Here is a 23,471-nt window from a genome sequence, read left to right on the forward strand (position 1 = left end):
TGACAGGTAATTTCTGTTTGTTGTCTTGGCTGAGGCGCAACAGGAGACATAAGGTTGCTATGGCTGTAAACCTGAGCGAGCTCGCCCGTTGCGTCTCTCTGGAGGGATGCCTCTCATACACTTACGTAATCTTGGCAGCATTCCCTCGGAAGTACGAGGCACCGCACCAAAAATTCCCTCCACCGTTACGGGATAGCGAGTGGCACTTGATGGAAGCCCCTCCAAGACTGTAGGTCAAACAGATCAGTGACAGGCCAACGAGAACATCTATATCTCTCTGCCTCCCGTGCTGACGCTTCTGTTGTTTAGTGTCGCTATGGCTGCGTTGCCATGCCACAAGGACGTCATGTTTTTGAGTGTATTATTTTTTCTCTCGAAGCATGGGTTGTGCATAAAAACAAATAAGTTTATTTTAAGTTTAATGAGACAAAGCAGGCTACACCAGAAAAAGCTTGTTTTATAACAACTGCACTCTTACATACATTATATTACAGTCATAGACTCCCTTTTTTTAGAACACCACACAAATCTATTTACTCAATGGCTTTTTAGTTCATTCTTTTAAAAAAAAGTCCTAATTTTTCAGAGCTTCTGTACTTGTTTTTCTCTTCATCTGAAACTACTCGCTGCTAGGTTTCGTCTCGTCATCTTGACCCTTGACCTTTGACCTCAAGTGAATGGAATTCACAACAAAGATTAAAATTCCTCAACGAGGTACATCCGCTCGTGAGGAACATGCTCCTCTCATCATTAAAATACTACATTTCCGAGATATTTTTGAATCACATACAATACAGAGTCCATTATGTACACCCTCTCGTCTGTACCGATGATGGAAACAGGTATTCGCCCGGCTTCCCGTGAGCGCGGTGGAAGTGTTTAGGTCCTCTTTTGTACTTCACTCTAATCATGCAGTGGACAAAAGCTTTGAAACAGTTGGTCGGTTCAGCGACAAAGTCTCGACATGTTATCGCATGAGTCCTGGTCCGTTGTGAGGCTCCTTTCCTCGGCTTATTCCTATTCTGTCCTTTCAGAAACCGTAACAAGTTCATCGCTTGGTGTTGATGCCTCGGAGTCAGATGTGGGGTTGGCTAGACAAGAGCTTGAATTTCGGTTCGGGTTTTTTTGGAGTGCTAGGCGTTAGGACTTCATACTGGCCGGTCCACGGCATACTGGCAGGGGCTTAAGTTGGACACGGGGTTCTGCACGGCCGGGTAGGCGAAGTTGGCGTGCTGTTTGGCCTTGAGCCGGAGGCTGGCCAGACTGGAGTTACAGGTGTCTCTGTACATGTACGGACTGGCCGTGGTGGCATAAGGGCAGGCGGCTGCAGACACCGCCGCGGAATTGAGGGTGGGGCTGTTCAGGTTGTTCAGGTTTCCCAGGTTATTGAGGCCTGAGCCCGGCACCCCTGCCACCGAGGGCACCATGGATGAGGCCATGTTCATGGAAGGGATGGAGCTGGGCGGGGAGAACATCGGCTGCGAGGACAGCGGGCTTACATTCATGGAGTTAAAGAAGGGAAAGCTTTTGGCTGACAGCGGGCTGCTGGCCAGGCTCTTGGTGGCCCAGTTGTTGTAGGAATAGCCCGAGTACATGTCGTCGTACGGCTGCATGAGTCCGTTGAACTGGGCGCCGAAGCCGTTCTTGCACAGCTCGGCTTGCTGGTTCCTTTCTCGCTTTCTCCATTTGGCGCGGCGGTTTTTAAACCACACCTGTTTGAAAGACAGTGAGGAAAGAGGGCATCATTAGTCACTGTAATTTAGTGGAAAAACTATACATTCTTACTTGATATTAGGTGGCCCTAACTACTATGTACTTTTTGATGTTTTTTAAAAAGTTCCACTTATTTGATCAAAAACACAGAAAAAGTACTATTATGAAATATTATTGCAATTCAAAATAATAGTTTTTATTTTAATATACTTTGAAATAGAATTTCTATTTCTGTGATGCAAAGCTGAATTTTCATCAGCCATTACTCCAGTCTTTAGTGTCCCATGATCCTTCAGAATCAATCTGATTTATGACTTTTATATATTTTTTGGAACCTGTGATACTTTTTTTAGGATTCTTTAATGAATACATGTTAAAAAGAACAGCCTTTATTCAAAATAGAAATATTTTTTAACAATATAAGTCTTTACTATTTTTTTTGTAAATGTAACACATCCTTGCTGAATAAAAGTATTCATTTGTTTCAAAGAGAGAAAGAAAGAAAAAAAATACTGATCTTAAACTTTGAGCGAGGTGTTCTTTTTAATGTTTTATTTATTAAAGAATCCTAAAAAAAAGTATCACAGGTTCCCAAAAAAACTGTTTCCAGCACTGCTAATAAATTAGCATATTAAAATGATTTCTGAAGGATCATGTGACAATGATGCTAAAAATTCAGCTTTGCATCACAGTAATAAATTATATTTTAACGTATATTAAAATACAAAACCACTATTTTAAATTGCATTGACATTTCATAAAACATAAAAGTTTTTTTCTGTATTTTTAATCAAATAAACACAGCCTTGATGAGCAGAAAAGTCTCCTTTAAAAAGCATTAAAAACAATAAAAAAAAAATTCTATTCAAATATATTTTCAAATGTAATTTATTCCTGTGATTTAAAACTGAGCTTTTAGCATCATTACTCCAGTCTTCTGTCACATGATCCTTCAGAAATCATTCTACTATGCTGATTTGCTGTTCATTTTTATTATTATATGTTTAAAACAGTTGAGTAAACCTTTTTTAAGATTCTTTGATGAATAGAAAGATCCAAAGATTAGGTTTATCTGAAATAAAAAGCTTTTGTAACATTATACACTATTCCCCGGGTTTCACTGACAAGGCTTAAGCCTAGTTCTAGACTAAAATGTAAGTCTGAGCTGTTTCAACTGAAATAAAATTGCACTGTTTGATCTCAAAATATATCAGTGGCTTTGTTTTGTCTTAAGATGCACACCAGTAATGTATTTTTGTAAGCATGTTTATAAAAATGACTTAATTGTCCTAATTGAACTATGGCCTAATCCTGGCTTAGCCTAAGCCCTGTCTGTGAAAGCGGGCCTAAACCAATCAAAATGATAGAAATTAATACTTTTATTTAGCAAGGATGCTTTAAATTGAGCAAAAGTGATGATAAAGACATTTACGATGTTACAAAAGATTTTTATTTTAGATAAATACTGTTCTTCTGAACTTTCTATTCATCAAAGAAACCTGAAAAAAATCTACTCGTTTTTTTTTTTGAACAGCAAATCAGAATATTAGAATGATATAAATATAAGAACAATGCAAAAACATGTATGTACAAAATAAATACCATGTATCAAATGATTCATTTAAATGTAAGTACATAGTAGTTAAGGCCACCTAATATAAAGTGAGACCCCATATTCTTTATCACTCTAACACTGTGTGCTCTTTATATGAAAAACAAAAAGGCAGAACTTTAATATTCAGATTTTTAAACACTCTTACTCCCGAGATTTGAACAAGAAAAGTTCCGCCAGGCAGATTTTAAGTGCTTCATTTATTAAACTAATTTATTCACTTATTATGAGTTTCCCCAGTGAGAAATGTCATTAAAGAGCTTCCCTCACATTTAGTCAATTTTATATCCTATTTTTAGGGGATATTGGGTGGATTAAAGTTTTAATGTGAAAATTTAAATGAATATATTTCATTTAGCTCGCTTGAGAAATTATCAAGCTGTTTTCTTGTCAATCTTCTCCCTCCGAAAGTGTTAGCAGACTGTAATTAGTAAAGAAACACACATTAAGAGCTCCTTTTAATTATCAGGTTTTAGCAGTGAAAATACCGTCCTATATATACAGTATGCAAATGATTTCCTATAAAAGTAACACCCAAAAAATCCTCATAACTCTATAACTCATGACTTTTTTTAATGTCAGTAACTTCTTAAGAAATCATGAGTATTATGACTCAAAGTTATTTCTGAGAAAGATACTTTTATAAAAACACTTTTGTGTTATACTTGTGATTCAGCCTGTTTTCTGGGAATATTTTATGACATCTTTTATCCAGCATACTGTAAATGATACCAGTTTATATTGGGAGAGAGGGAATACCCTCCTCAGTGAATGTTCCACTGACACTTCGGCAATGGTGTTTAAAGCCTTCTAAAATAACTGAATGTCAAATATAGTTCAATGGTCAGTGTGCTCATTCTCTATATTTTGGCAAACAGGTATTTCAAAAACTTAAAAATAAAGGTACTTTGTAGACATATTTAACATCCACAATACCTTTCAAATACACAAAGCTTCTTTATAGTGGAAAAAAGGTTCTTTAAGATTTTTTAAATATTATTCACGCTATATAAAATAGCTCTTTTAAGGATGTTCAATGAAAGATTCTAAAATGCTTTATCTCCAAAGTTCTGTTCACTTTAAATTCCAAGCTTTTGTTTTCCCAAAGGAAATCCGTGAGTAAATGGTTAACAAATAAATGCTTTCTCTCGATATTCATGTAATGTAAGTAAAAACCAGCATCAACTAAAACCTTCACAGTCATGTGTGGTCCATTGTGTTTTTTTAAAAAAGTATTCTGGGTCAAGCTGGCATCAGGTCAGGGCCGTGATTTAGGGTTTGTGTGTTTATTAGGAGCACATACTCTATCAATTGCGTAAATCAATATGACAGCAGAAGCATGCGGAAAATGTGGCATAAGGTTCCAGCTGGGATTACTGACATACATACACGGTTCAGGAGGCCACTGATAGACTTTAGGAAAGGGGTATCTCTACCTCTGTTGTTCTTTCAAAATAACAACCAAGACTGTGTGCTATGTGACCTTTCCTGTGGCCAACATGAATTTGATCCATTAGATGCGCGCCAGCCAAGGAGGTAGCGATTGTATTGTCATGCATCAGAATGGGAGCCCACCTGCTCTCTTTGTGTGCTTTACCCATCAAACTTCGGCTTTTTGTCGGAAACAGAAGGTCAAAAAACTTAGGTAGGCTGTAACTATTGTTCACGTTTTATCACAAATCTCAATATAGCAGTATTCTGGAAACAGAATCCTGGCCACAGCCCATGTCTTGTGTTTAAGTGTTCCTGAAAATCCTGGAATAGCACGAGCCTATAATTTATGTCCCGTGGCTCAAAAGGACGCCCTTTCATTACACACAGTATCCAAATGCCTCATAGTGACAGCATAGTGAACATAACTTCTTATCTTTGTCAGTCAGCGTGTCAACTCTGTGGTTTTGATTGTAACGTCGGCAAATGCAATGTGATTAGTTTGGCAGGGAACACGTACCCGTACTCTTGCTTCTGTGAGGTTGGTCCACACAGCGATCTCTTCTCGCGTGCTCATGTCAGGATAGCGGTTTCTCTGAAAGGTGGCTTCAAGTTCCTGGAGCTGCTGGCTGGTAAAGTGTGTCCTTTGCCGGCGCTGTTTTTTCTTTAAAGAACCGTCCTCTGGGTTTGACTCATCTGTGTGGTTCTGATGGGACTTCTCTGTGTCTGTATGGGTGACAGGAAAAAGCATGAATTAAATAGATGCACTCTTAAAAATTTAAATTCTATTTAGGCTTTGATGGTTCCAGGAAGAACCTTTAACATTCCATTGGAACACATTCCTTAGTTGCATTAAGAAGTTACATAAAATACAATAAATCACAAAATAAATTAGACATATATGTGATAAATACAAAAGAAGTACTTTGTTTCTGTTTTGCTTGAAAACCGAGCGAGATAAACTGCAGCGTTTTTGTATACGTGTGATGAAAATCATCCCCACTGTGGTGTAGAGTTCTGCAAATTGCAAATTCAAGACCCCACAGAAAGGGCTAAATTAGCTGGCCACATAATCCTGGGATCAGCCATTAGTGACAGGGCAGGTTTGGGGCTGTTTGGCAAGAGCTTAACTCTCTAGGAGCAGTTCGAACTAATCAGCAAGCTTTCCAGGACTCCACAGGGCCTCTAGGAAAACCAACAAGACATCATGCTGCCATCTGTCAGTGGACAGATAGCCTTTAACTCTTACAACATCATCTATTAAAAAAGGCCCCAAAATAAAACAAAAAATAAATAATATCTTCAGAGTAACAAAAATAAAGAGTTTCACTAAATTTAGTGTGAATTGACAAAATGGAAAAAAGAAACTGATCAGCAAAATCGTGGGTTTGTAGGCTATCTGTCCTTAATAGACCGTGTGTAAATTAATGAGAGGAACACAGAACCGTCAATACCGACACCGCTAGATTTCTTCCGTCTCTTTGCATTACTGACAGCGTTTTGAATCAGTTGTAGTTCGTTTTGTGTTAAATCTGAGCATATGGAAATATTTTGTCATAAGAACAGATAAAATAAAACTGTAGGCTAAATACCGCTAAGAAGCTGTTGACTGAAAATACACTTGTTCACTATTCGTTCAACAACATATTAATCAAAACCCCCGCTCCATTCAATTAAATTTAGGCTACTAAAATTATTTAGAATTTTGTATCCTAATAATGATGACAGAGTGATCCTTGACTATGTCCATGTTTTAAAATAAACACATTTTCCTTAAAATAATAATAATATTTTCATATTATTAAATGCATCTCTTTTAGTACAAAGCATGCACTTTTCATGAACGTGGACGCAACAAAGTTTATAAATGAAAGGTGAAATCTAGTAATCTAGTTTTTAACTGAGTGGGCGGCTCAATATTTTTGTGTTTTATCATTGTTTATTAGCGCGCAACCGCTCTTAATGAGAGCCTATAAACTTAAAAAAATATAAACGTTAGACTACACAGTCACGCAGTTTTTCGGATATATTCATGTTAGGCCTATGTCATCTACTTAAGATGAAACTTAAAAAATTACTATTACAGACCTCCAGACCAAAAACGCACGTAAACACTAAAATCGCTTTGCTCATTGTGTTAGGCTAATGCGTTTTAGCAGTCAACGTCATTTTGAAACGCTGTCAGATTGTAACGCGTTTGGTCATGCAGTTTGACACAGTCTACCGAAATAAGCCTTTTAACAGTAGTTTAAGTCGATAAATAGACGCTTTTCTTCGTTTGTTTAGGATTACATAATCCTCCGTCGTGCATTGTATCAGTGAAGCGCGTATCTTCTTCAGACCTTTGCTCTTTTCACAGGTGTTTAGGTTCATTCGCATAGGCCTACTGACTGAGTTATTTGGATACCAAATTTGAGGCACAGAAATGAATAATTTATGCACCGTTCCTTCAGCACGTGACTGGCTAGCCGGGATCTTCTCCTTCAAATGGCGACTGTCATCAGTACACAGTGCACATAGTGAGACTCTCCAACATCTACAAAAGGTAGGCCTGGATTCAAATGACCAGAGATTATTCAAAACTACAACCAAAGATGTGGTGCTGTTATTACTAGCCCAATTCAACCTGAACACGAATTAACTGGGGAAGAACACAATGTGTCGTAAAATACGCAACAGAACGTTCTCATATAATGAGATGAGTTCAGCCGGTTCAGTCATGCATTTGGGTCGAATAGCTGGATGTTGACTACAAGGGTTTGCGTTGTGATTAACAAAATAGCAAATGCTGTACATATTAGCTCTATTATTTTTTAAGTAGGCGAAATAGTCTCGAGTGCATGCGTTTTGTGTGTTAATTAAACATGAACATGAACTGACCACTATTGTCTTGGCCTTTGCATCCCGGATCGTGCTGAGGAGTCCCGGAGTCAGACAGAGACAGTGCCGGGCTACGGGCCTCACTGTCCGTTAGAAGGTTAAAATCCATCACCTCGACCGCCAGGCTCTGTGAACAACACAAATAGCACATATTAATATGAATAATGATACACCGATAATGATACACAAGCTCAGACTAGAGATAAAGCCTGCATTGTTTACTCGGGTTCACTGTCGCAGCTCATCTTATTCTGACTTGTAAATAAAAGACAAAATACTTTTATTCCATAGATTTATATGTTCTTGTTAATCAGATTTCCTTCAATATACATATAATATTTCAAGACTGATCGCTTTGGAAGATCGTAAAAGAAGACGACACAATTACCGCGGACTGTAAACAAAAAAGTACTTGCTAATTTGCTATTTTGCTAACGTTTAAGTCAAAGTTGGTGGCAAAGCCACAACCCGCATTGATAAGTTAATTACATTGTTTCCATATCCTTGGATTTTATTTAAAATAAAATAAAATTAATTGGAAACTCTGAGAACCCATTAGAATAGAAGTGGCTATGAATGTGAATGGAAACAGAGGTTGTAGTGATGAAAAATATTTTCACACTCTGACTGTCCGTCTATAAACTAAATAATGTTTTTGTAATTATTAATTTTATTATTATTATTATTATTATTATTATTATTATTATTATTATCTATACATGTATTTATTTTTAAACAGCCTGGCAATTTTTGTAAGATTGTCCTGCGTAAAAGATAGAAATGAAAATCGACTAATTAAACCTAAAAACCCAAACGTAAGACAAATTAAACCTTAATAAATAAACCCGCACCTATAAACCAGAACAGCTAGATAGGCAGCAATAAATCGAATGCGCAAGAAGAATTATTTGCATGTTTCATCATAACAAAATGAGATGTAGTAATGAAGGCCAGCGCATTGCTTTGTGTTGCAAATCTGCAAAATGTCAGGTAGGATTCATTCGTTTACAACTATCTGAAGACGTTTTGGACTTTAGACACCGAGCAACCAACGTTCAGCAAAATTACGTGAACCAAACAGCCTAGTAATAGAGCCTAAAATAACAGCTAGTTTATTTATGTTACACCCTAGAGATTTAGAAACATAATCACTCTGTTTCTGCGTCTTGGAGTCTGTGATGTGACTGGATGAAGAGGGAAAGCAGATCGGAATTCAGCAAACTGCACCGAAAGTTGCGCGCCGAAGTGAGCTGAACGCCAACACGTCCTATTTTTTTATTCGCTGTCGGATTTCACCTAGTTTGAGGGATTCAAAAATTGAAAAATAAAATAAAATAAATATTAAAATTGAATATTTTGGCTTTTTGACACTTTTTTCCAAATATTATTTTTTGTTTTAAATTAAACTTCTTTATCATTACGAACTCACACACACAACATGCACGATTATTTTTTTCAGTCATTAACTGACAGGTATCTCATTGAGATACATGCACATTTTCCTATCAATTAATCAAAAGAGACGCGTAAAACGTATATTTCTCTGTTTCCCAAAGCGCGTAAAACGTTCATAAATAAACGAGCGGATCAGTCAAGTCCACTTGCTTTCACAGAGATGAAAGGCCAATAAATATATAAACTTTCAATTAGAATCTAATCTAAACGAGAGAATAAAAACATTGGTTAAAAACTCATTTAAAATGATAATCCACAGTCTGCGCATGCCACATGATAGGCCTGAATTTCCATAGCAAATCACAAAGGATATCATGCGGGCCTTTAATTTGATGTGCACGATAATTTACTCTTATTTATTCACAGATAAGCTATTATTGTGATTCTGCAGTAAGTAAATAAACTATTATTATTATTATTATTTTTTAAACCAAAGGACATTTCAGAAAGCTAAATGAGCGCTCCTTTTTTCTTTGTAAAACAATGTCCTAATATGTTTACCGTGGCTTCAGTTTAAATGATATTTTAATAAATAAATTGTAATAAGTAACTTTACGACAAAACATGTTATTTGTTTATTGTTTGCGCTATGCGATTCCTGCTAGAGAGATGCATAGTTGTGGATATTGGGGAAAGTTTTGACCTTAGTTCAGCACTTTTAGACCTGACAGCTCCCGTGACGATGGACTTGATAATAATAAGTTAATAACAAATTTTAATTACAACAAGCGATACGAAATTAGCCATTATTCCACCGCGTAAATTAGAAGTTATGACCATTTCTTGAACATGCTGTAATCAACAATCGTGTCTCAATACATACACCAGCTCAGTTATTCACATCCTAATTTAATTAGTAAGTGGAATATTGTTAAAAAGTTTGTCAAATATTAATTCAAATGTATATTCATAATGATAAATGGAAACTCAACTCACTTCTTTCTTTTTCTTTCTTTCTCAAAAAGTTGCAGAATCAATAAAACCTACTAAACATGGAGTCCTCTGTCCATTAGAAGCAAACAAACAAGTGCCATACTAGTGATCACGGAAGTGTTCAGTATTCATGAGGTGACAGACCTTAGGGATGTAGAGATTATCAATGGTGATAAATAGACCAACATGTTATATCACTGATTTAAAACACTTACACTTAAAACTAGTGTTTTTATCAAACGCCTACAAATCACATTTCCAAGTTTTGTTACCAGTTGACAAACTGTGAAATCATATTACATTCATTTGATTTGATGGAGTATGTTTAGTAGATATGTTCTAATCAAATTAAAAGTAAAAAATACTTTTAAAAATACTGTAATTTCCATTGAAGAAATGCAGTGTTCACTGTACTTCAGGCTGTTGAGTGATGTGTTGAAAACACTTAGGCGTAGATACTCAATATAACGAATGCTTAAAAGAAAAGATTTGGATAACAAATATGTGCTTTACCAGAGCATGGTGTCCTGTTAAATTATAATGATTTGTTTCAGTGTGCACAGGACGGCATGCCATTTGATTTCACAGATACTACTGAATGCAATTGCAATTCATAACAAATTACAAATGTATGTACATTTTTTATAAAAATATCTAATAAACAATTGAGGTAACTTGCCTTTTTAGTGCAGCTGGCCTGTAGGGAGGCTACCATAAGAATGCAGAATTACAATCAGAACTATAGATATACTTCAACACATAGCCGGAGTGACTTTGATAAATGGTTATCTGTCAGGCAGGCTGCTCAGATGCTGTGTCTTTTGGCCAGAGCTATACGTGATGTAAGCTGGTTATTTCATCCTAAGCAAGGTGTCAATTCATCCCCCCACCCCTGCCAGGACTTGTGACATTATTACATTTCAAACTCTATCAAGGGTCCTCTAAGGATTGTGGGCCAACAAGGCCAGTGATCAAAGACTCCATGTAAATGCCACAGATGCACTGATAGATTTCTTAAATGTAAAAAATGGAGAGACCAAAAGGGAAAGTGACCAGGTTTTTCTGACCTTGGTTTATGTATAGAACTGACTTATGTAATATTGTCCAGGAATATCCGAAGGGGTTATTTTTAAAATGATTAAAAGGTTAATGTGGACTAATAATAATTTAGAATTTATAATATTTATGATCATTCTCTGTGAAGTAAAGTCTGGCGCAAACTCTTCGGTGGCACACATCTTTTGGAGAAATGAAATTCATGCTGCTTTGGAGATATTCCTATTAACATGGCTGAGGGAATGCGTGTCAGCGAGGGGCAGTTTATATACACGACATGGATCTCATTAAAATATATATATCTAATAAGAGAAGAGATAATAGAGGTAAAATCCTCTCGTTTTTCAGAAGATTGCTAGGTCCATCTGTTGGTTCGACCGAGGCAGACAGCATACATTTCCACGGGCTGCTGCATTATCTCAGGAATTATTCATAAACGCGTTTAGAATTAATTCCTTGGATTAAGAGTTGATTAAGATGTGTGTCACTTTGCTGTCTGAGAACTTATTAAGGGCCCACTCGAGCCGGCGGCAGATGGAATTTCTACCCAATGTTTGTAGATGTTAATTTCTCCCCTCCTAACACCCATTTGCATTTGGCTGTGTATGTCAAAGCGCGGCTTTTCCTGCACGCACAGCTCCGAATATCCGTGTACGAGGAGATGCTCATCTCTATAAGATCGGTCATGTTTATTCCATTACACCGTACGCACGTACTATTCACGTTCGACTGAGACATACAAATGTTTTTGGTACTGAGATGTGGAAACATCCCACACACAAAAATCGAATACTTTATACTTAAAAAAAGTATGTTATATATTTTATATATGATATATGACTGCAGCTGAAGCTGAAGCTGAAGCAGGCTTGTACTGTGTTTGTGTATTAAAGGCAACATGAGAAGACATGACCAAACACACGAGCGTCACGCACTGTTCTGTCTGTGTGGTTTAACCACACACACATATGAATAAACTGTTTTTATTTTTTTTAAATACATATTTAGCTTTTAGATATACATATATATATATAGTTTTACCACTGACTTTTGACCATCCTTTTGAACATTTTAACGATATTTATCGTTACTATAATATAAATGAAAAGATATGAAAATAGCTTCCATCATAAATCAACCAGCCTACAATTTAAATATTGAAATACACAACAGCTAAGACATTAAACAAGACCAAACAAAACAAAATAAAACAAAAACAAATAAATTGAATAATCGAATGCGTTTTTGATACTCCGGCAAAAATGTTTCGATCATCTTGTTTGACTATTTAGCCGCATGTAAATTTAGATAAACAGGTGCGTTTGAGAATTATTTTTTTTACATTTTAACAGAATAAACAGAATTGCCCATACACACTGGCTGAAATATGTAGCCTAATGTATAAGTAAATCGTTACTTTATTTGTTTATTGCAATTTTATAAAGTCAGCTGTTTTAAAATATTATCTGAACATACGTTTAAAATTCGTTTTTATACAAAATAACTGATTTCAGTTGGCGCGGGTGGTAGCCTTTTGGTAGTTTTTTTTTCCCACTCAATTCATACGGCTTCGGATCACCTGCCACCCATCAGTTTGGATATAAATTGCATTAATATTTTCACTCAAATATAACAGACATTCCCGAAAAAACGTGATATACAGCAATAAGAGACATTCGGAGATATTTTAGCAGAGGTTTTATTTACCATTTATTTTTGTAATTCAATATATGAGTTAGACTGTCTGACAGTTGGGTTTACGTTAAAACGATGCGTAGCAAAAGTTTTACTAACCGCCGATAATTCAACCAATTTTGCTGAAGGCAAAAAATAGCTTAAACTTAACTTGTAAATCAATTTAAGCTTTTAGCTTAACACACAGTTAATGAACATTATTTAGGCTATTTCACAAGACAGCCTTCAACTTAAAAAAAAATGTACCAGTGTAAAAAAGATTTTAAGATTTAATGTGTCAGTGTTGTCAAGTTAAACAATTGCTTCTGATCACCTAATGCATATTTTAAATAGTCTAATAAATAAATATTTTAACCGCAATTTAGCCAGTGTTGTAACGCTAAAGACAAGATTTTGCATATTTAAAGTTGAAGTAAAATGTAACCCTATAGGTTACTATACATGCTGCACTATAGGTTTGTACATGTTCAGCCGGACATCATCACATCAACTTCAGCCCGATGATAAACGACGCTCGCTCGCTCATGTTTCTCCGTAGTACGTCGCCGGTCTAACTGATGTGCCGCGATCCTTTTTGTCTAACACGACAGGTCTGGATTCAGGTAGCCTGTTTTTGTGAGACTGGAAGGAGACAACATCCCCACAGCTCCTCCATCGCATAAGAGGACATTTCATCAGCAGTACAGATGATTTTTGTCATGCATCTACTCACATGAATCCCGGTCTAGTGGAGGTAATCCTCGAAAAATGTACAACTTTTTTGCGTACAACGCGTGTTAGCTGCTTTTCTGAAACGATGCAGTCGGCATGTAGAAAGTTCCTTAGGATGAGCAAACGAAAAGAGACAGTTTCCCCGTTCTCTCTCTCGGTGTTGTCTGTCATAAGTTTTTAGCGGAGAGTGAAGGCTTGATCCCCATGTAGAGGGGGACTGACTTTATGCTAAATATCTCGTGCGACAGGTCCGCGGCAGAAAGGAATGCCCACCCCTTGACTCTCTCTCTCTCTCTCTCTCTCTCTCTCTCTCTCTCTCTCTCTCTCTCTCTCTCTCTCTCTCTCCCTCCCACGATCTTTCTCACACATGCGATCGCTAAACATACGCACAGTAAATCAGAGCTTCGGTCAACCACTCTGAGCTCATGCACTTGCACAGCTTCTCCAAACCTTGAGACTTAAAACATGAACATAAATACATTAGTGTGATGCGTTATACTATACGTGCCATAAGCCGTCTGTTCCTTTCTGTTCAGTAAACAGAATGTTTTGTCTTCTCAACCCTCTTAAAATAAAGATTCTTTATTGGCATTCGAACCTTTATTTTTAAGAGTGCATGACTATGGAACCTTCTTTATAGACGTTTCTTTATAGCCTTTTGGGAAAAAGCTTCTTCAGATTATTACAATGTTCTTTAACACTAAGCAAATGTTTCTTTTATTAAGAACTGTTCACTGAAATGTTCTTCTATCACTGCGAAACTTTATTCTATCATCTTCATTGAGTAGAGTAACGTTACTAATATCCATCTACAGAATTTGTGATTTAAATATAGAAGGCTGTAAATAATAATAATAATAATAAATTACCTAAAGCAGATGTGTACAGGTGACTCTTTCTTAGCTAAGGATTCAAAAGGTTTTAGACTCTAATGAATGAATGAATGAATCGACCAATAATTGACGCTATAGGTTTGCGTCCACTCTCTTTGAGGCTCAACTTCACGACTACCTTAAGTTACTTTGCATTTTCGTTAAGTATTTAACAAGCAAATGCATGTAATAAAACGTATATTAGACGAGATATCTTTCCCTTTTTAGGTAAAGGACTATATTCAAAGAGCTCAGTGCAAATACTTCAGTCTTATTAAAAAAATAATAAATAACAAATAAATAAAGACGGAATATTTTAGGTGTTCACAGTTGAGTACTTTGTAACGACACGACATTATTAAAAATGACGATATTCCAGACTTTGAATATGTCTATTATAGCCTATTTCTGATTTCTCTTGGATACACAATATGATTGTGTAGCCTATAGATTATGAATAGATGTTATGCACCACTTGAAGTCAAACAACACTGCCCTCATTGGGCAACATTGTTGCATGTGGATATGAATATTTGCATTTTATAAAAGATTCTGTATAAACTATTTATTTTAATCCTATTCTTTTTTCAACATTTCCAATTGGTTTGAAACACTGACATATTGTAGTATTGACGTTTGTTGTACATTTATCTCACAATCTTCCGACGGACTACAACACCGTTAGATTTTTAGTTGCAATCTAACTGTAAATATTTGTTTGGAAACTACATTCCTTATTCATTTTCTTCACGACCTGCATTTTTGAAGCTCTCACAGGTTGTGACAGGAGAAAAATAAGCCAGTGTTTATGTACTCTGAACGCCTCCGTCGTGAGGACACCACTCTTTCGTCATCACTGAAATTCAACCAACCCTGTTTGGAAGTGACTTCACCGAAGTCCCGCCCTATTTCAGAACGCTAACAGGAAAATATTAATGTTTTGACAACCATTTAGATTTAACATTCTAAATGATTTAACAGGATATAAACAGGTAAAACTAACCATTCAAAATATGCCAATAATGTGTGATTGTTTCGAAATAACGACTTCGTCGCTTTAAACACACAGGAAGTACGCTCCCAGAGTCAAAAGCTCATTGGCTGAAAACAGCTGTCAGTTGACAAGGAAATATCATGGTAGTGTGCGCCTGCACTATTTCCACGTCAGTAAGTTTGCCTGTGGAGGAGATTACCTACCGGTGACAGAATATCTGTCTAGTGCTTTTACAGAAAAACAGCAGGGCATGACAACACTACGTGGAACAGTCTAAAATGTAAGCCTTTCTGCACCGCAGTTACTGCGACATTATTATTTATCTGAACGCTTTTGACAGCCGGCTAAACTAGTTAGCCAAATGAGTTGAAATGAACCTGAACGCCATTTTGGATTCGCTGGTTTAGTGTCAACAGCAGTGTTTTCACCTTTTTCTCTTTTGACAGACGCATACATTTAGTTAAAAACACAAGCTCTTATTAAACAAAACGAGAGGGACACGGGGTCGCATTTACTGCGTTTATTTGTTTAGGCTAACAGCTGTAGTCAATAAGACAAACCGCTTGCTAGCTTGTTGACAGGTTAGTTAGCTGCATCATGAGCTCTGTTGTTTATTCGTAAGTCGTTTGGCTTCCTCATTCATAGTCGCATCTCGAAGTAGAAGACACGTGATTAAGATATGTGTTCGTATTGTGATTTGCATGGCGTTAAACATGTTATATTTTGTCATTGACAAGCATTACTAGCAGGCTGAGCTAATCTTATTGGCCTACTGATCAATTCAGCTATAATCAATTCACACTCCTGATCAACCTTTGTACATCTTAAGGTGCAGTGAGAAAGACTGTTTGCAGTCAAAGGATGCTGGTTTTGTTAAAGCTGTTGGAGATAAATGATTTATAGTGCCTGAGGCTGTCATTAAGATGTGGTTTGTAGCATGATGCTGGTTGTTAGGACGTGGCCATCATCAGTAAATGTTCCAGGCCCTTATCGGAATATCTGCTTGTAATAGAGCAAACACTTTGTGCTTGTGCTTTGTTAGATGGGTTGATGTTTGTGCACAGATTTTCAGTGTAATTTATACCTCAAACATCTATCAATATGTGTAACGTTTGATCAAGAGGAGGAGGCTGTATGTAGGTGGTGACATACACTTAAAGGGATAGTTCACCCAAAAATGAAAATTTGATGTTTATCTGTTTACCCCCAGGGCATCCAAGATGTAAATGACTTTGTTTCTTCAGCAGAACACAAACGAAGATTTTTAATGAAAACCGGTGCAGTCTGCCAGCCAATAATATGAGTGGATGGGCACCAAACCCTTAAAAGTAAACAAAAACATGCACAGACAAATCCAAATTACACCCTGCGACTCGTGACGATACATATATACTATGGCATATACTACGCCAGAGCGCGTTTATATGTAACGATCCGGATGATAAGCTCGTGCTCATGACAGATGGACGTGGCTGTGTATCAAAGGTAAAAAATGATATAAATACTGTTCAGTTTCTCGCAAAAACCGATCGTTTCGTGTCTTAGGACATTAATGTATCGCCACGAGCCGCAGGGTGTAATTTGGATTTGTCTGTGCATGTTTTTGTTTACTTTTAAAGGTTTGGTGCCCATCCACATCCATTATATGGCTGGCAGACTGCACCGGTTTTCGTTAAAAATCTTCGTTTGTGTTTTTCTGAGGAAACAAAGTCACCTACATCTTGGATGCCCTGGGGGTAAAGCAGATAAACATCAAATGAACTATCCCTTTAACACTGTATAGTCTGACAAAATAATGGTAAGAATAATAATACGTAAATAAATATTAAATGGGACAAGTTGTTGATCATTTATTTTAAATTTGAAAAAATATTAGATTTTGAAATATTACTAAGAATATAAAAGTTTCTTATTTTATTTTTAAAGGTCAGTAAAAATTTCACGTTAAAAAGACACTTTGCAAGTGTACTGAAAAGCCTTTGTCAATCAGACAACATATGACTATAGTCAATAGACGTAAGACTAGTAGATTGTGTACAACAGAAAATTTCAGAGGAGGAATTTCTAGAATATCGAATGATTCTGTCATCTACATACTCTTAAAAATAAAGGTGCTTTAAAAGGTTCTTCGAAGTGATGCCATAAAAGAACAATTTTTGGTTCCACAAAGAACCATTCAGTCAAAGGTTCTTCAAAGAACCATCTCTTTCTTACCTTTTTAGAATCTGAACCTTCTTTCGCCACAAAGAACCCTTTGTGAAACAGAAAGGTTCTTCAGATGTTAAAGGTTCTTTATGGAACCGTTTAGACTAGAACGGTTCTTCTCTGGCGTCGTGAAGCACCTTTATTTTTAAGAGTGTAGGGTTGAAATTGAACCATTCAGAAACCTATTTTTCTATATTTTCCTATTGTGCATTAGTTGTTTAAGGTGAATGCTTTAATTTGGTAGTTTTGTATCTTAACAGCATCATGATTTTGCCTTCTTGGTTGCCATAATAGATGTAATATGCATAATTGTAGAACCTTGAGAATCACAGAAAACGTATTGATAATTTATGACTTTTAGATATGCACTTTTGTTCAGATATTGTATAACATTTAACACTGTGGTTATGTTATGTCTAGTCATCATTGTGGATCTCATGATATCATGTGTTAGATGAGTTTCACTTTCATATTTCTAGAGCATGAGCCAAATGTCTTTCTGCATGAACAAATAGATTATTATGTTTTGGGTTTAATTTCTGAAGTTGCTTTATAAATGTTTTCTTGTCAGTTAGAGCCTTATGTGTTGTTTGATTTCTAACATTATCGTTTTTGAGAGACATATCCTTGCATCAACACGTCTTTCCAAAACATTGTGATTTCTGTTATGCCTGTCTTGCCCCCACAAGGCACAATCTTGAATAAGTCTGAGCTGCTACTACCTGTCTGCTACATTGTCTGATGCTTTGCACAGAGATTACCTCCAGCCTTAAGCTCTATAACCTGTAGTCTAGTTGAGGTGTCTGACTAGGATGGTCATATGTAATGTGCATATGTCTCTCTTGCCTTCAGAAAAATGATGCATGTTTGATTTTGAGTTAATAATTGTAAATTTGATTCAATTTTAGATTCACTATGGTGGACAAGAATATATACATCGTTCAAGGGGAGATTTCTGTTGTCGTTGCTGCTATCAAGAGGAACTCTAGATGGAGTACCCATACTCCTTTGGTAAGTTGTCCAATTTAGGTTTATTATAAAAATATACCAGGAATAGTTATCTGAAATGTAGGGCCTGATGTCACATGTTAGATAATTAAAGTTGTATTTAGCATGACTATATTGACCACATTTTGTGGCAGTATGTTTTTCAAAGTTCACAAAAAAAAAAAAAAGGTAATTGCGACTTTTATCTTACAATTCGGATTTTTTTCAATTTCAATTCGGATCTCGCAATTCTGTCACTTTTTTGTGTGATACAAACTCGCAATTGTGAGTAATAAAGTCAGAATTTCATTTTATAAAGTCGCAATTGTAACTTTTTTTTCTCAGAATGGTGAAAATGCTTTATATCTTGCAAGTCTGACTTTATAACACACAGTTGTGAGCATATCAGTCTTTTTCTCCCTCAAAATTAGACTTTGTAACTCAAAATTGTTTATATTTCACATTTTTAAGAAAAAAGTAAGAACTGCAAGATACAAACTCGCAATTGTGAGACAAAAAAAGGTCAGAATTGCAAGATACAAAGTCACGTTTGTGAGCAAAAAGTTAGAATTGCGAGATATAAATTCACAAATGCAAAAATTGCGAGCTGATTTTATGTCTTGCAATTGCGAGTTTATATCACACAATTCTGACTTTATAACACGCAATTGCTAGCATATCGGTCTTTTTCCCCCCCTCAAAATTAGACTTTAGAACTCGAAATTGTTTATCTCACAATTTTGGAAAAAAAGTCAGAATTGCAAGATACAAACTCACATTTGTGAGAAAAAGTCAGAATTGCAAGATACAAATGCATTTGTGAGAAAAAAAAAGTCAGAATTGCGAGATGTAAACTCACTATTGCAAGAAAAGTCAGAATTGCAAGATACAAACTTGCATTTGCGAGGAAAAAAGTCTGAATTGTGAGATACGAACTCACATTTGCGAGAAAAAAGGCAGAATTGCGAGATATATACTCATTGCAAGAAAAGTCAGAATTGCAGGATACAAACTCACAATTGTGAGAAGCAAAGTCAGAATTGCAAGATGTAAACTTGCTATTGCAAGAAAAATCAGAATTGCAAGATATAAACTTGCATTTGTCTTCTAATTGCGAGTTTATATCAAGGAATTCTGATATTATAACATGCAGTTTGAGCATATCAGTCTTTTTTCCCCCCTAAAAATTAGACTTTATAACTCAAAACTGTTTATATCTCACAATTCTGAGGAAAAAAGTCAGAATGGCAAGATACAAACTCACATTTGTGAGAAAAAAGGTGATTTTGTCTTATTGCAAGTTTATCAAGCAATTCTGACTTTATAACATGCTATTTCGAACATCTTTTTTTTCTCAATTGGACTTTAAAACACAATTGTGTTTATCTCACAATTCTGAAGAAAAAAAGTCAGAATTGCTAGATACAAACTTGCATTTGCGAGAAAAAAAAGTCAGAATTGTGAGATAAAAAACTTGCATTTGTGAGAAAAAGTCAGAATTGTGAGATATTAACTTGAATTTGTGAGAAAAAAAGACAAACTCGCAATTGCAAAAAACCCTCAGAATTATGAGAAACTTACAATTGCGAAAAAGTCTAAAATGCAAGATACAAACTCACATTTGCGAGAAAAAAAGTCAGATTTGCAAGATATAAACTTGCTATTGCAAGAAAAAAGTCAGAATTGCAGGATACAAACTCAAATTTGTGAGAAAAAAGTCAGAATTGTGAGCTGATTTTATGTTTTGCGATTGCGAGTTTATATCATGCAATTCTAAAGGTGCGTTCACACCGGACGCGACTTTCGCGGAAAAAACGCGCTATTCGCGCGTAGTTGAACGCTTGAACATTTGAGTTTACTCGCGCCGTTCGCGCGGTAAAATTCGCGTCATTCGCGCGTGACATTTTCTTCACAACAGACGCGAATTCGCGTCAAGGGAGGGGCTTCTGCCACTCGTCAGCGGGAAAGTAGTTGTAAAATAGGTGAATGAGCTCAATTTGCCAGCTTTAGCTTGCTTGTAGTCTCAATATGTATATATATGTAGGTCAAATTGAGTAAAGAGCGTTTTTTAAAACTAACCAGATTGTCCGACCTCTTCACTCACTTTATTCCTAGCAAGATCCCTTTTATTCCTGTTTCTACAAAAGTCCAAAGATATATCGTACAGCTCCGAGGAACCACAGACAGCAACGGTGATTTTGTCCGCCATTGTTGTTAGGGATGCACCGATCCACATTTTTTTCACTTCCGATCCGATTCCGATACCTGAATTTGGATATCTGCCGATACCGATACTATTCCGATACCAGAGCTCTATTTGCTTTTATATCACTATGACTATTATCATTGTTGATTTTATGAGGCTGTAACAAACTTCTCTACAAGCAAGTCTAAGTATCTCCCAAAAAGCAACTTGAGGTAAGTATGAGGTTAGAAAATGGCAGAAATCCCATCCTGAAAACAAATATGCAACTTTAAGGGTTTAAATTGATATTTATTTAAATTTCAAGACAGGGTTACTAGATACTAGTGCAATATACACTCTTGTTGCATAAAACAAAAAGGTTTTCAAATATTTGAAATAAATAAATATTCACACTATAAATAGAACAATGTGCATCTGATCAACATAAATTCAGTAAATTCTTGCTTGTGTAGCAGCAACAAAATAAGGTTTTCAAATGTTAAACATTTTGAATAAAAGTGCAATAAGTGCACTTTTCGGATCAGCAAAAAACAAACAAAACAAAAAAAGTTTGTTGTTTATTAATTACTGAATGCTTACTTTAAGTACTTCTAATCCACAGCAAAAACTAGCTGAACTAATATAATAAGTAACAAAACAAGAACACTAACACAAATGACAAGTGTAGATGAATACAACATAAAGTTACTAATAAAATCAATAATACTAGTATTCAGGTGCAGAAATTTAATAATTCATTGATAAATAACTAGTGCTTCTCACTGCAGGTATTTATAGGATGCTGTCTCTTTAAGGCCTAATGCACGTAATACTGGCACGCATCTCCTTCTCAGCTGTTTCGGTTCACTGAAGACATAACCGACGGTGTTACCAGAATAAAACAACGGGTATTTAAACATAACTTTGTATGAATGTTTCTGTTCAAGAGACGTTAAAGAGTAATCAGTCTGTGAATCGCGCAGTTTGAATCACGTCTCTCTCTCTCTCTCTCTCTCTCTCTCTCTCTCTCTCTCTCTCTCTCTCTCTGTGCGCGTGCTCGCTTCAGGTGTGTGCGGCAACGTTAAAAACAGAAAATAACACGCACGAAGTCTACAAATTATAAACTTTTACTCTATGATGGGTAATATTTAACAGTTAATCTACTAAATAAATCCACGAGGTGCCACCTCTCGGAACAACGGCTTTGCAAACATTGCACGTTGCTGTCTTTGCGGCGTTTCCGACCGTAAAGTATTTCCACACAGCGGACATGTATGACGCTCAATGCTAAACTGCTACCTGCAAACTGAAGATTTCCTGAAAGGAGGCATGTCATCTCTCTCAGTGTCTCATTGGAGCACAGACACGTCACCTAGCCCGGGATCACTTGTGAAGTCATTTCAGCAGACAGCACTGTACGTAGACATAACTCTGGATCGGAAATTTCTCTAGGTTGGATCGGAAATTTCCGATCCATTAATTAAGCTGGTATCAGAACCCGATACCGATACTGGATCGGATCGGCCCCATCCCTAGTTGTTGTTTCGGATTTCTGCCTCCGTCACTACTAGAGCAAGCTCTCCTGATTGGTTAACGCGGCGCGGATTTTCGCCAAAGTTCAGATTTTTGAACTCGCGCGTTTCGTGCGAATGGCGCGGCAATCGCTTGAAACGCTCAATGCGCGCCGCGCTATTCGCGCGTTTCGCGCCGCCTCATTCGCGCGTTTCGCGCCGCAGGATGGCTATTCGCGTCTTTGCATTGACTTAACATGTAAATCACTCGCGCTTGCCGCTTCATTCGCGTCCGGTGTGAACGCACCTTGAGAAAACAAGTCAGAATTGTTACTTTATATCTTGCAATTCTGACTTTATAACTAACATTTGCAAGTTTATATCATTCAATTCTAACTTTATAACTCGCAATTCTGAGTTTTATATCACGCGATTCTGAGAAAAAAAAAGTCAGAATTCCAAGTTTATATCTTGCAGTTCTTACTTAAAAAAAATCACTGAATTGTGTATTCAATGGCGTAACAGGCTTCCAAATAAAGAAAAATATATAATGCATAATTAAATCTCCATTATCACCCCATATACAATATATCACTAATCAATGAAAAAATCTGTAATACTGGCCAACAGTTGATATGGTATTGATGCATAAAGCATATTTAAATAACATGAAATATAAAAAAAAATGCCAAATTGTTGCTTACTAGAAGGATGAAATGATTTTCCCATTCTTTTTCTTTCATAGGATGAAGAACAGGACCCACTACTCAACAGCTTCAGCCACTTGAAAGAGACCCTCAATAACATAAAAGGTTAGACATGAAAATTCAGGATTGCAGTAGATAAGTTAATTTTATAATCCATTTATCTAGCCTCTTCATTCATAACAGCAACTGTTGAAATGCCCTTTTTTCCATCAATCGGAATAATACAGATTTGGTTGCTAAAAGTCTTAAGCACAAACAAAAGAATACGTTGCATTCTGCCAAAGCACCTTTTTTTTCATTCCTTTATTTGAGACTAGACTGAAGCACGTCAGGCGGGATCAAACTAAACAGACTCATTTAGCATTCGCAAAAGTGCTTCTTTCCTGCTACAGAACGAAAGCATATTTAACCAGGTGTACGCTAAATTTCCTCTGAGGAAAGGGATGGCCTTTTCAAATCAGTCAATATTATCTTTCGCAATGTCTTACTATTGGGCTCTTACGGCACCTCATAATTTTTAGGGT

General features: G+C 36.4%; 2 protein-coding genes across 5 annotated transcripts in view; one reads left to right on the plus strand and one right to left on the minus strand.

The window, feature by feature from the left end:
- Positions 1-401: 401 nt before the first annotated feature.
- pitx3 (paired-like homeodomain 3) lies at positions 402-13,685 on the minus strand. Its single transcript, XM_073834206.1, has 4 exons — positions 13,488-13,685; positions 7,637-7,763; positions 5,277-5,482; positions 402-1,712 (listed from the first exon to the last, which is right to left on the minus strand). Exons 2-4 carry the CDS (start codon positions 7,743-7,745, stop codon positions 1,149-1,151), a joined length of 879 nt encoding a protein of 292 aa, XP_073690307.1. The 5' UTR covers positions 7,746-7,763; positions 13,488-13,685; the 3' UTR covers positions 402-1,148.
- A 1,825-nt stretch (positions 13,686-15,510) lies between these two features.
- The window catches only part of gbf1 (golgi brefeldin A resistant guanine nucleotide exchange factor 1), a 119,376-nt gene continuing 111,415 nt past the window's right edge, over positions 15,511-23,471 (plus strand). For all 4 annotated transcript variants that reach the window (XM_073834205.1, XM_073834202.1, XM_073834204.1 and 1 more), the window contains exons 1-3: positions 15,511-15,632; positions 18,466-18,568; positions 22,986-23,052. In XM_073834205.1, the coding sequence (XP_073690306.1) occupies positions 18,473-18,568; positions 22,986-23,052 (163 nt within the window). In that variant the 5' untranslated portion in view covers positions 15,511-15,632; positions 18,466-18,472. The remainder of the gene's footprint in view (positions 15,633-18,465; positions 18,569-22,985; positions 23,053-23,471) is intronic.

This window comes from Garra rufa, chromosome 2 (assembly GCF_049309525.1).
Source record: "Garra rufa chromosome 2, GarRuf1.0, whole genome shotgun sequence".
NCBI lineage: Eukaryota > Metazoa > Chordata > Actinopteri > Cypriniformes > Cyprinidae > Garra > Garra rufa.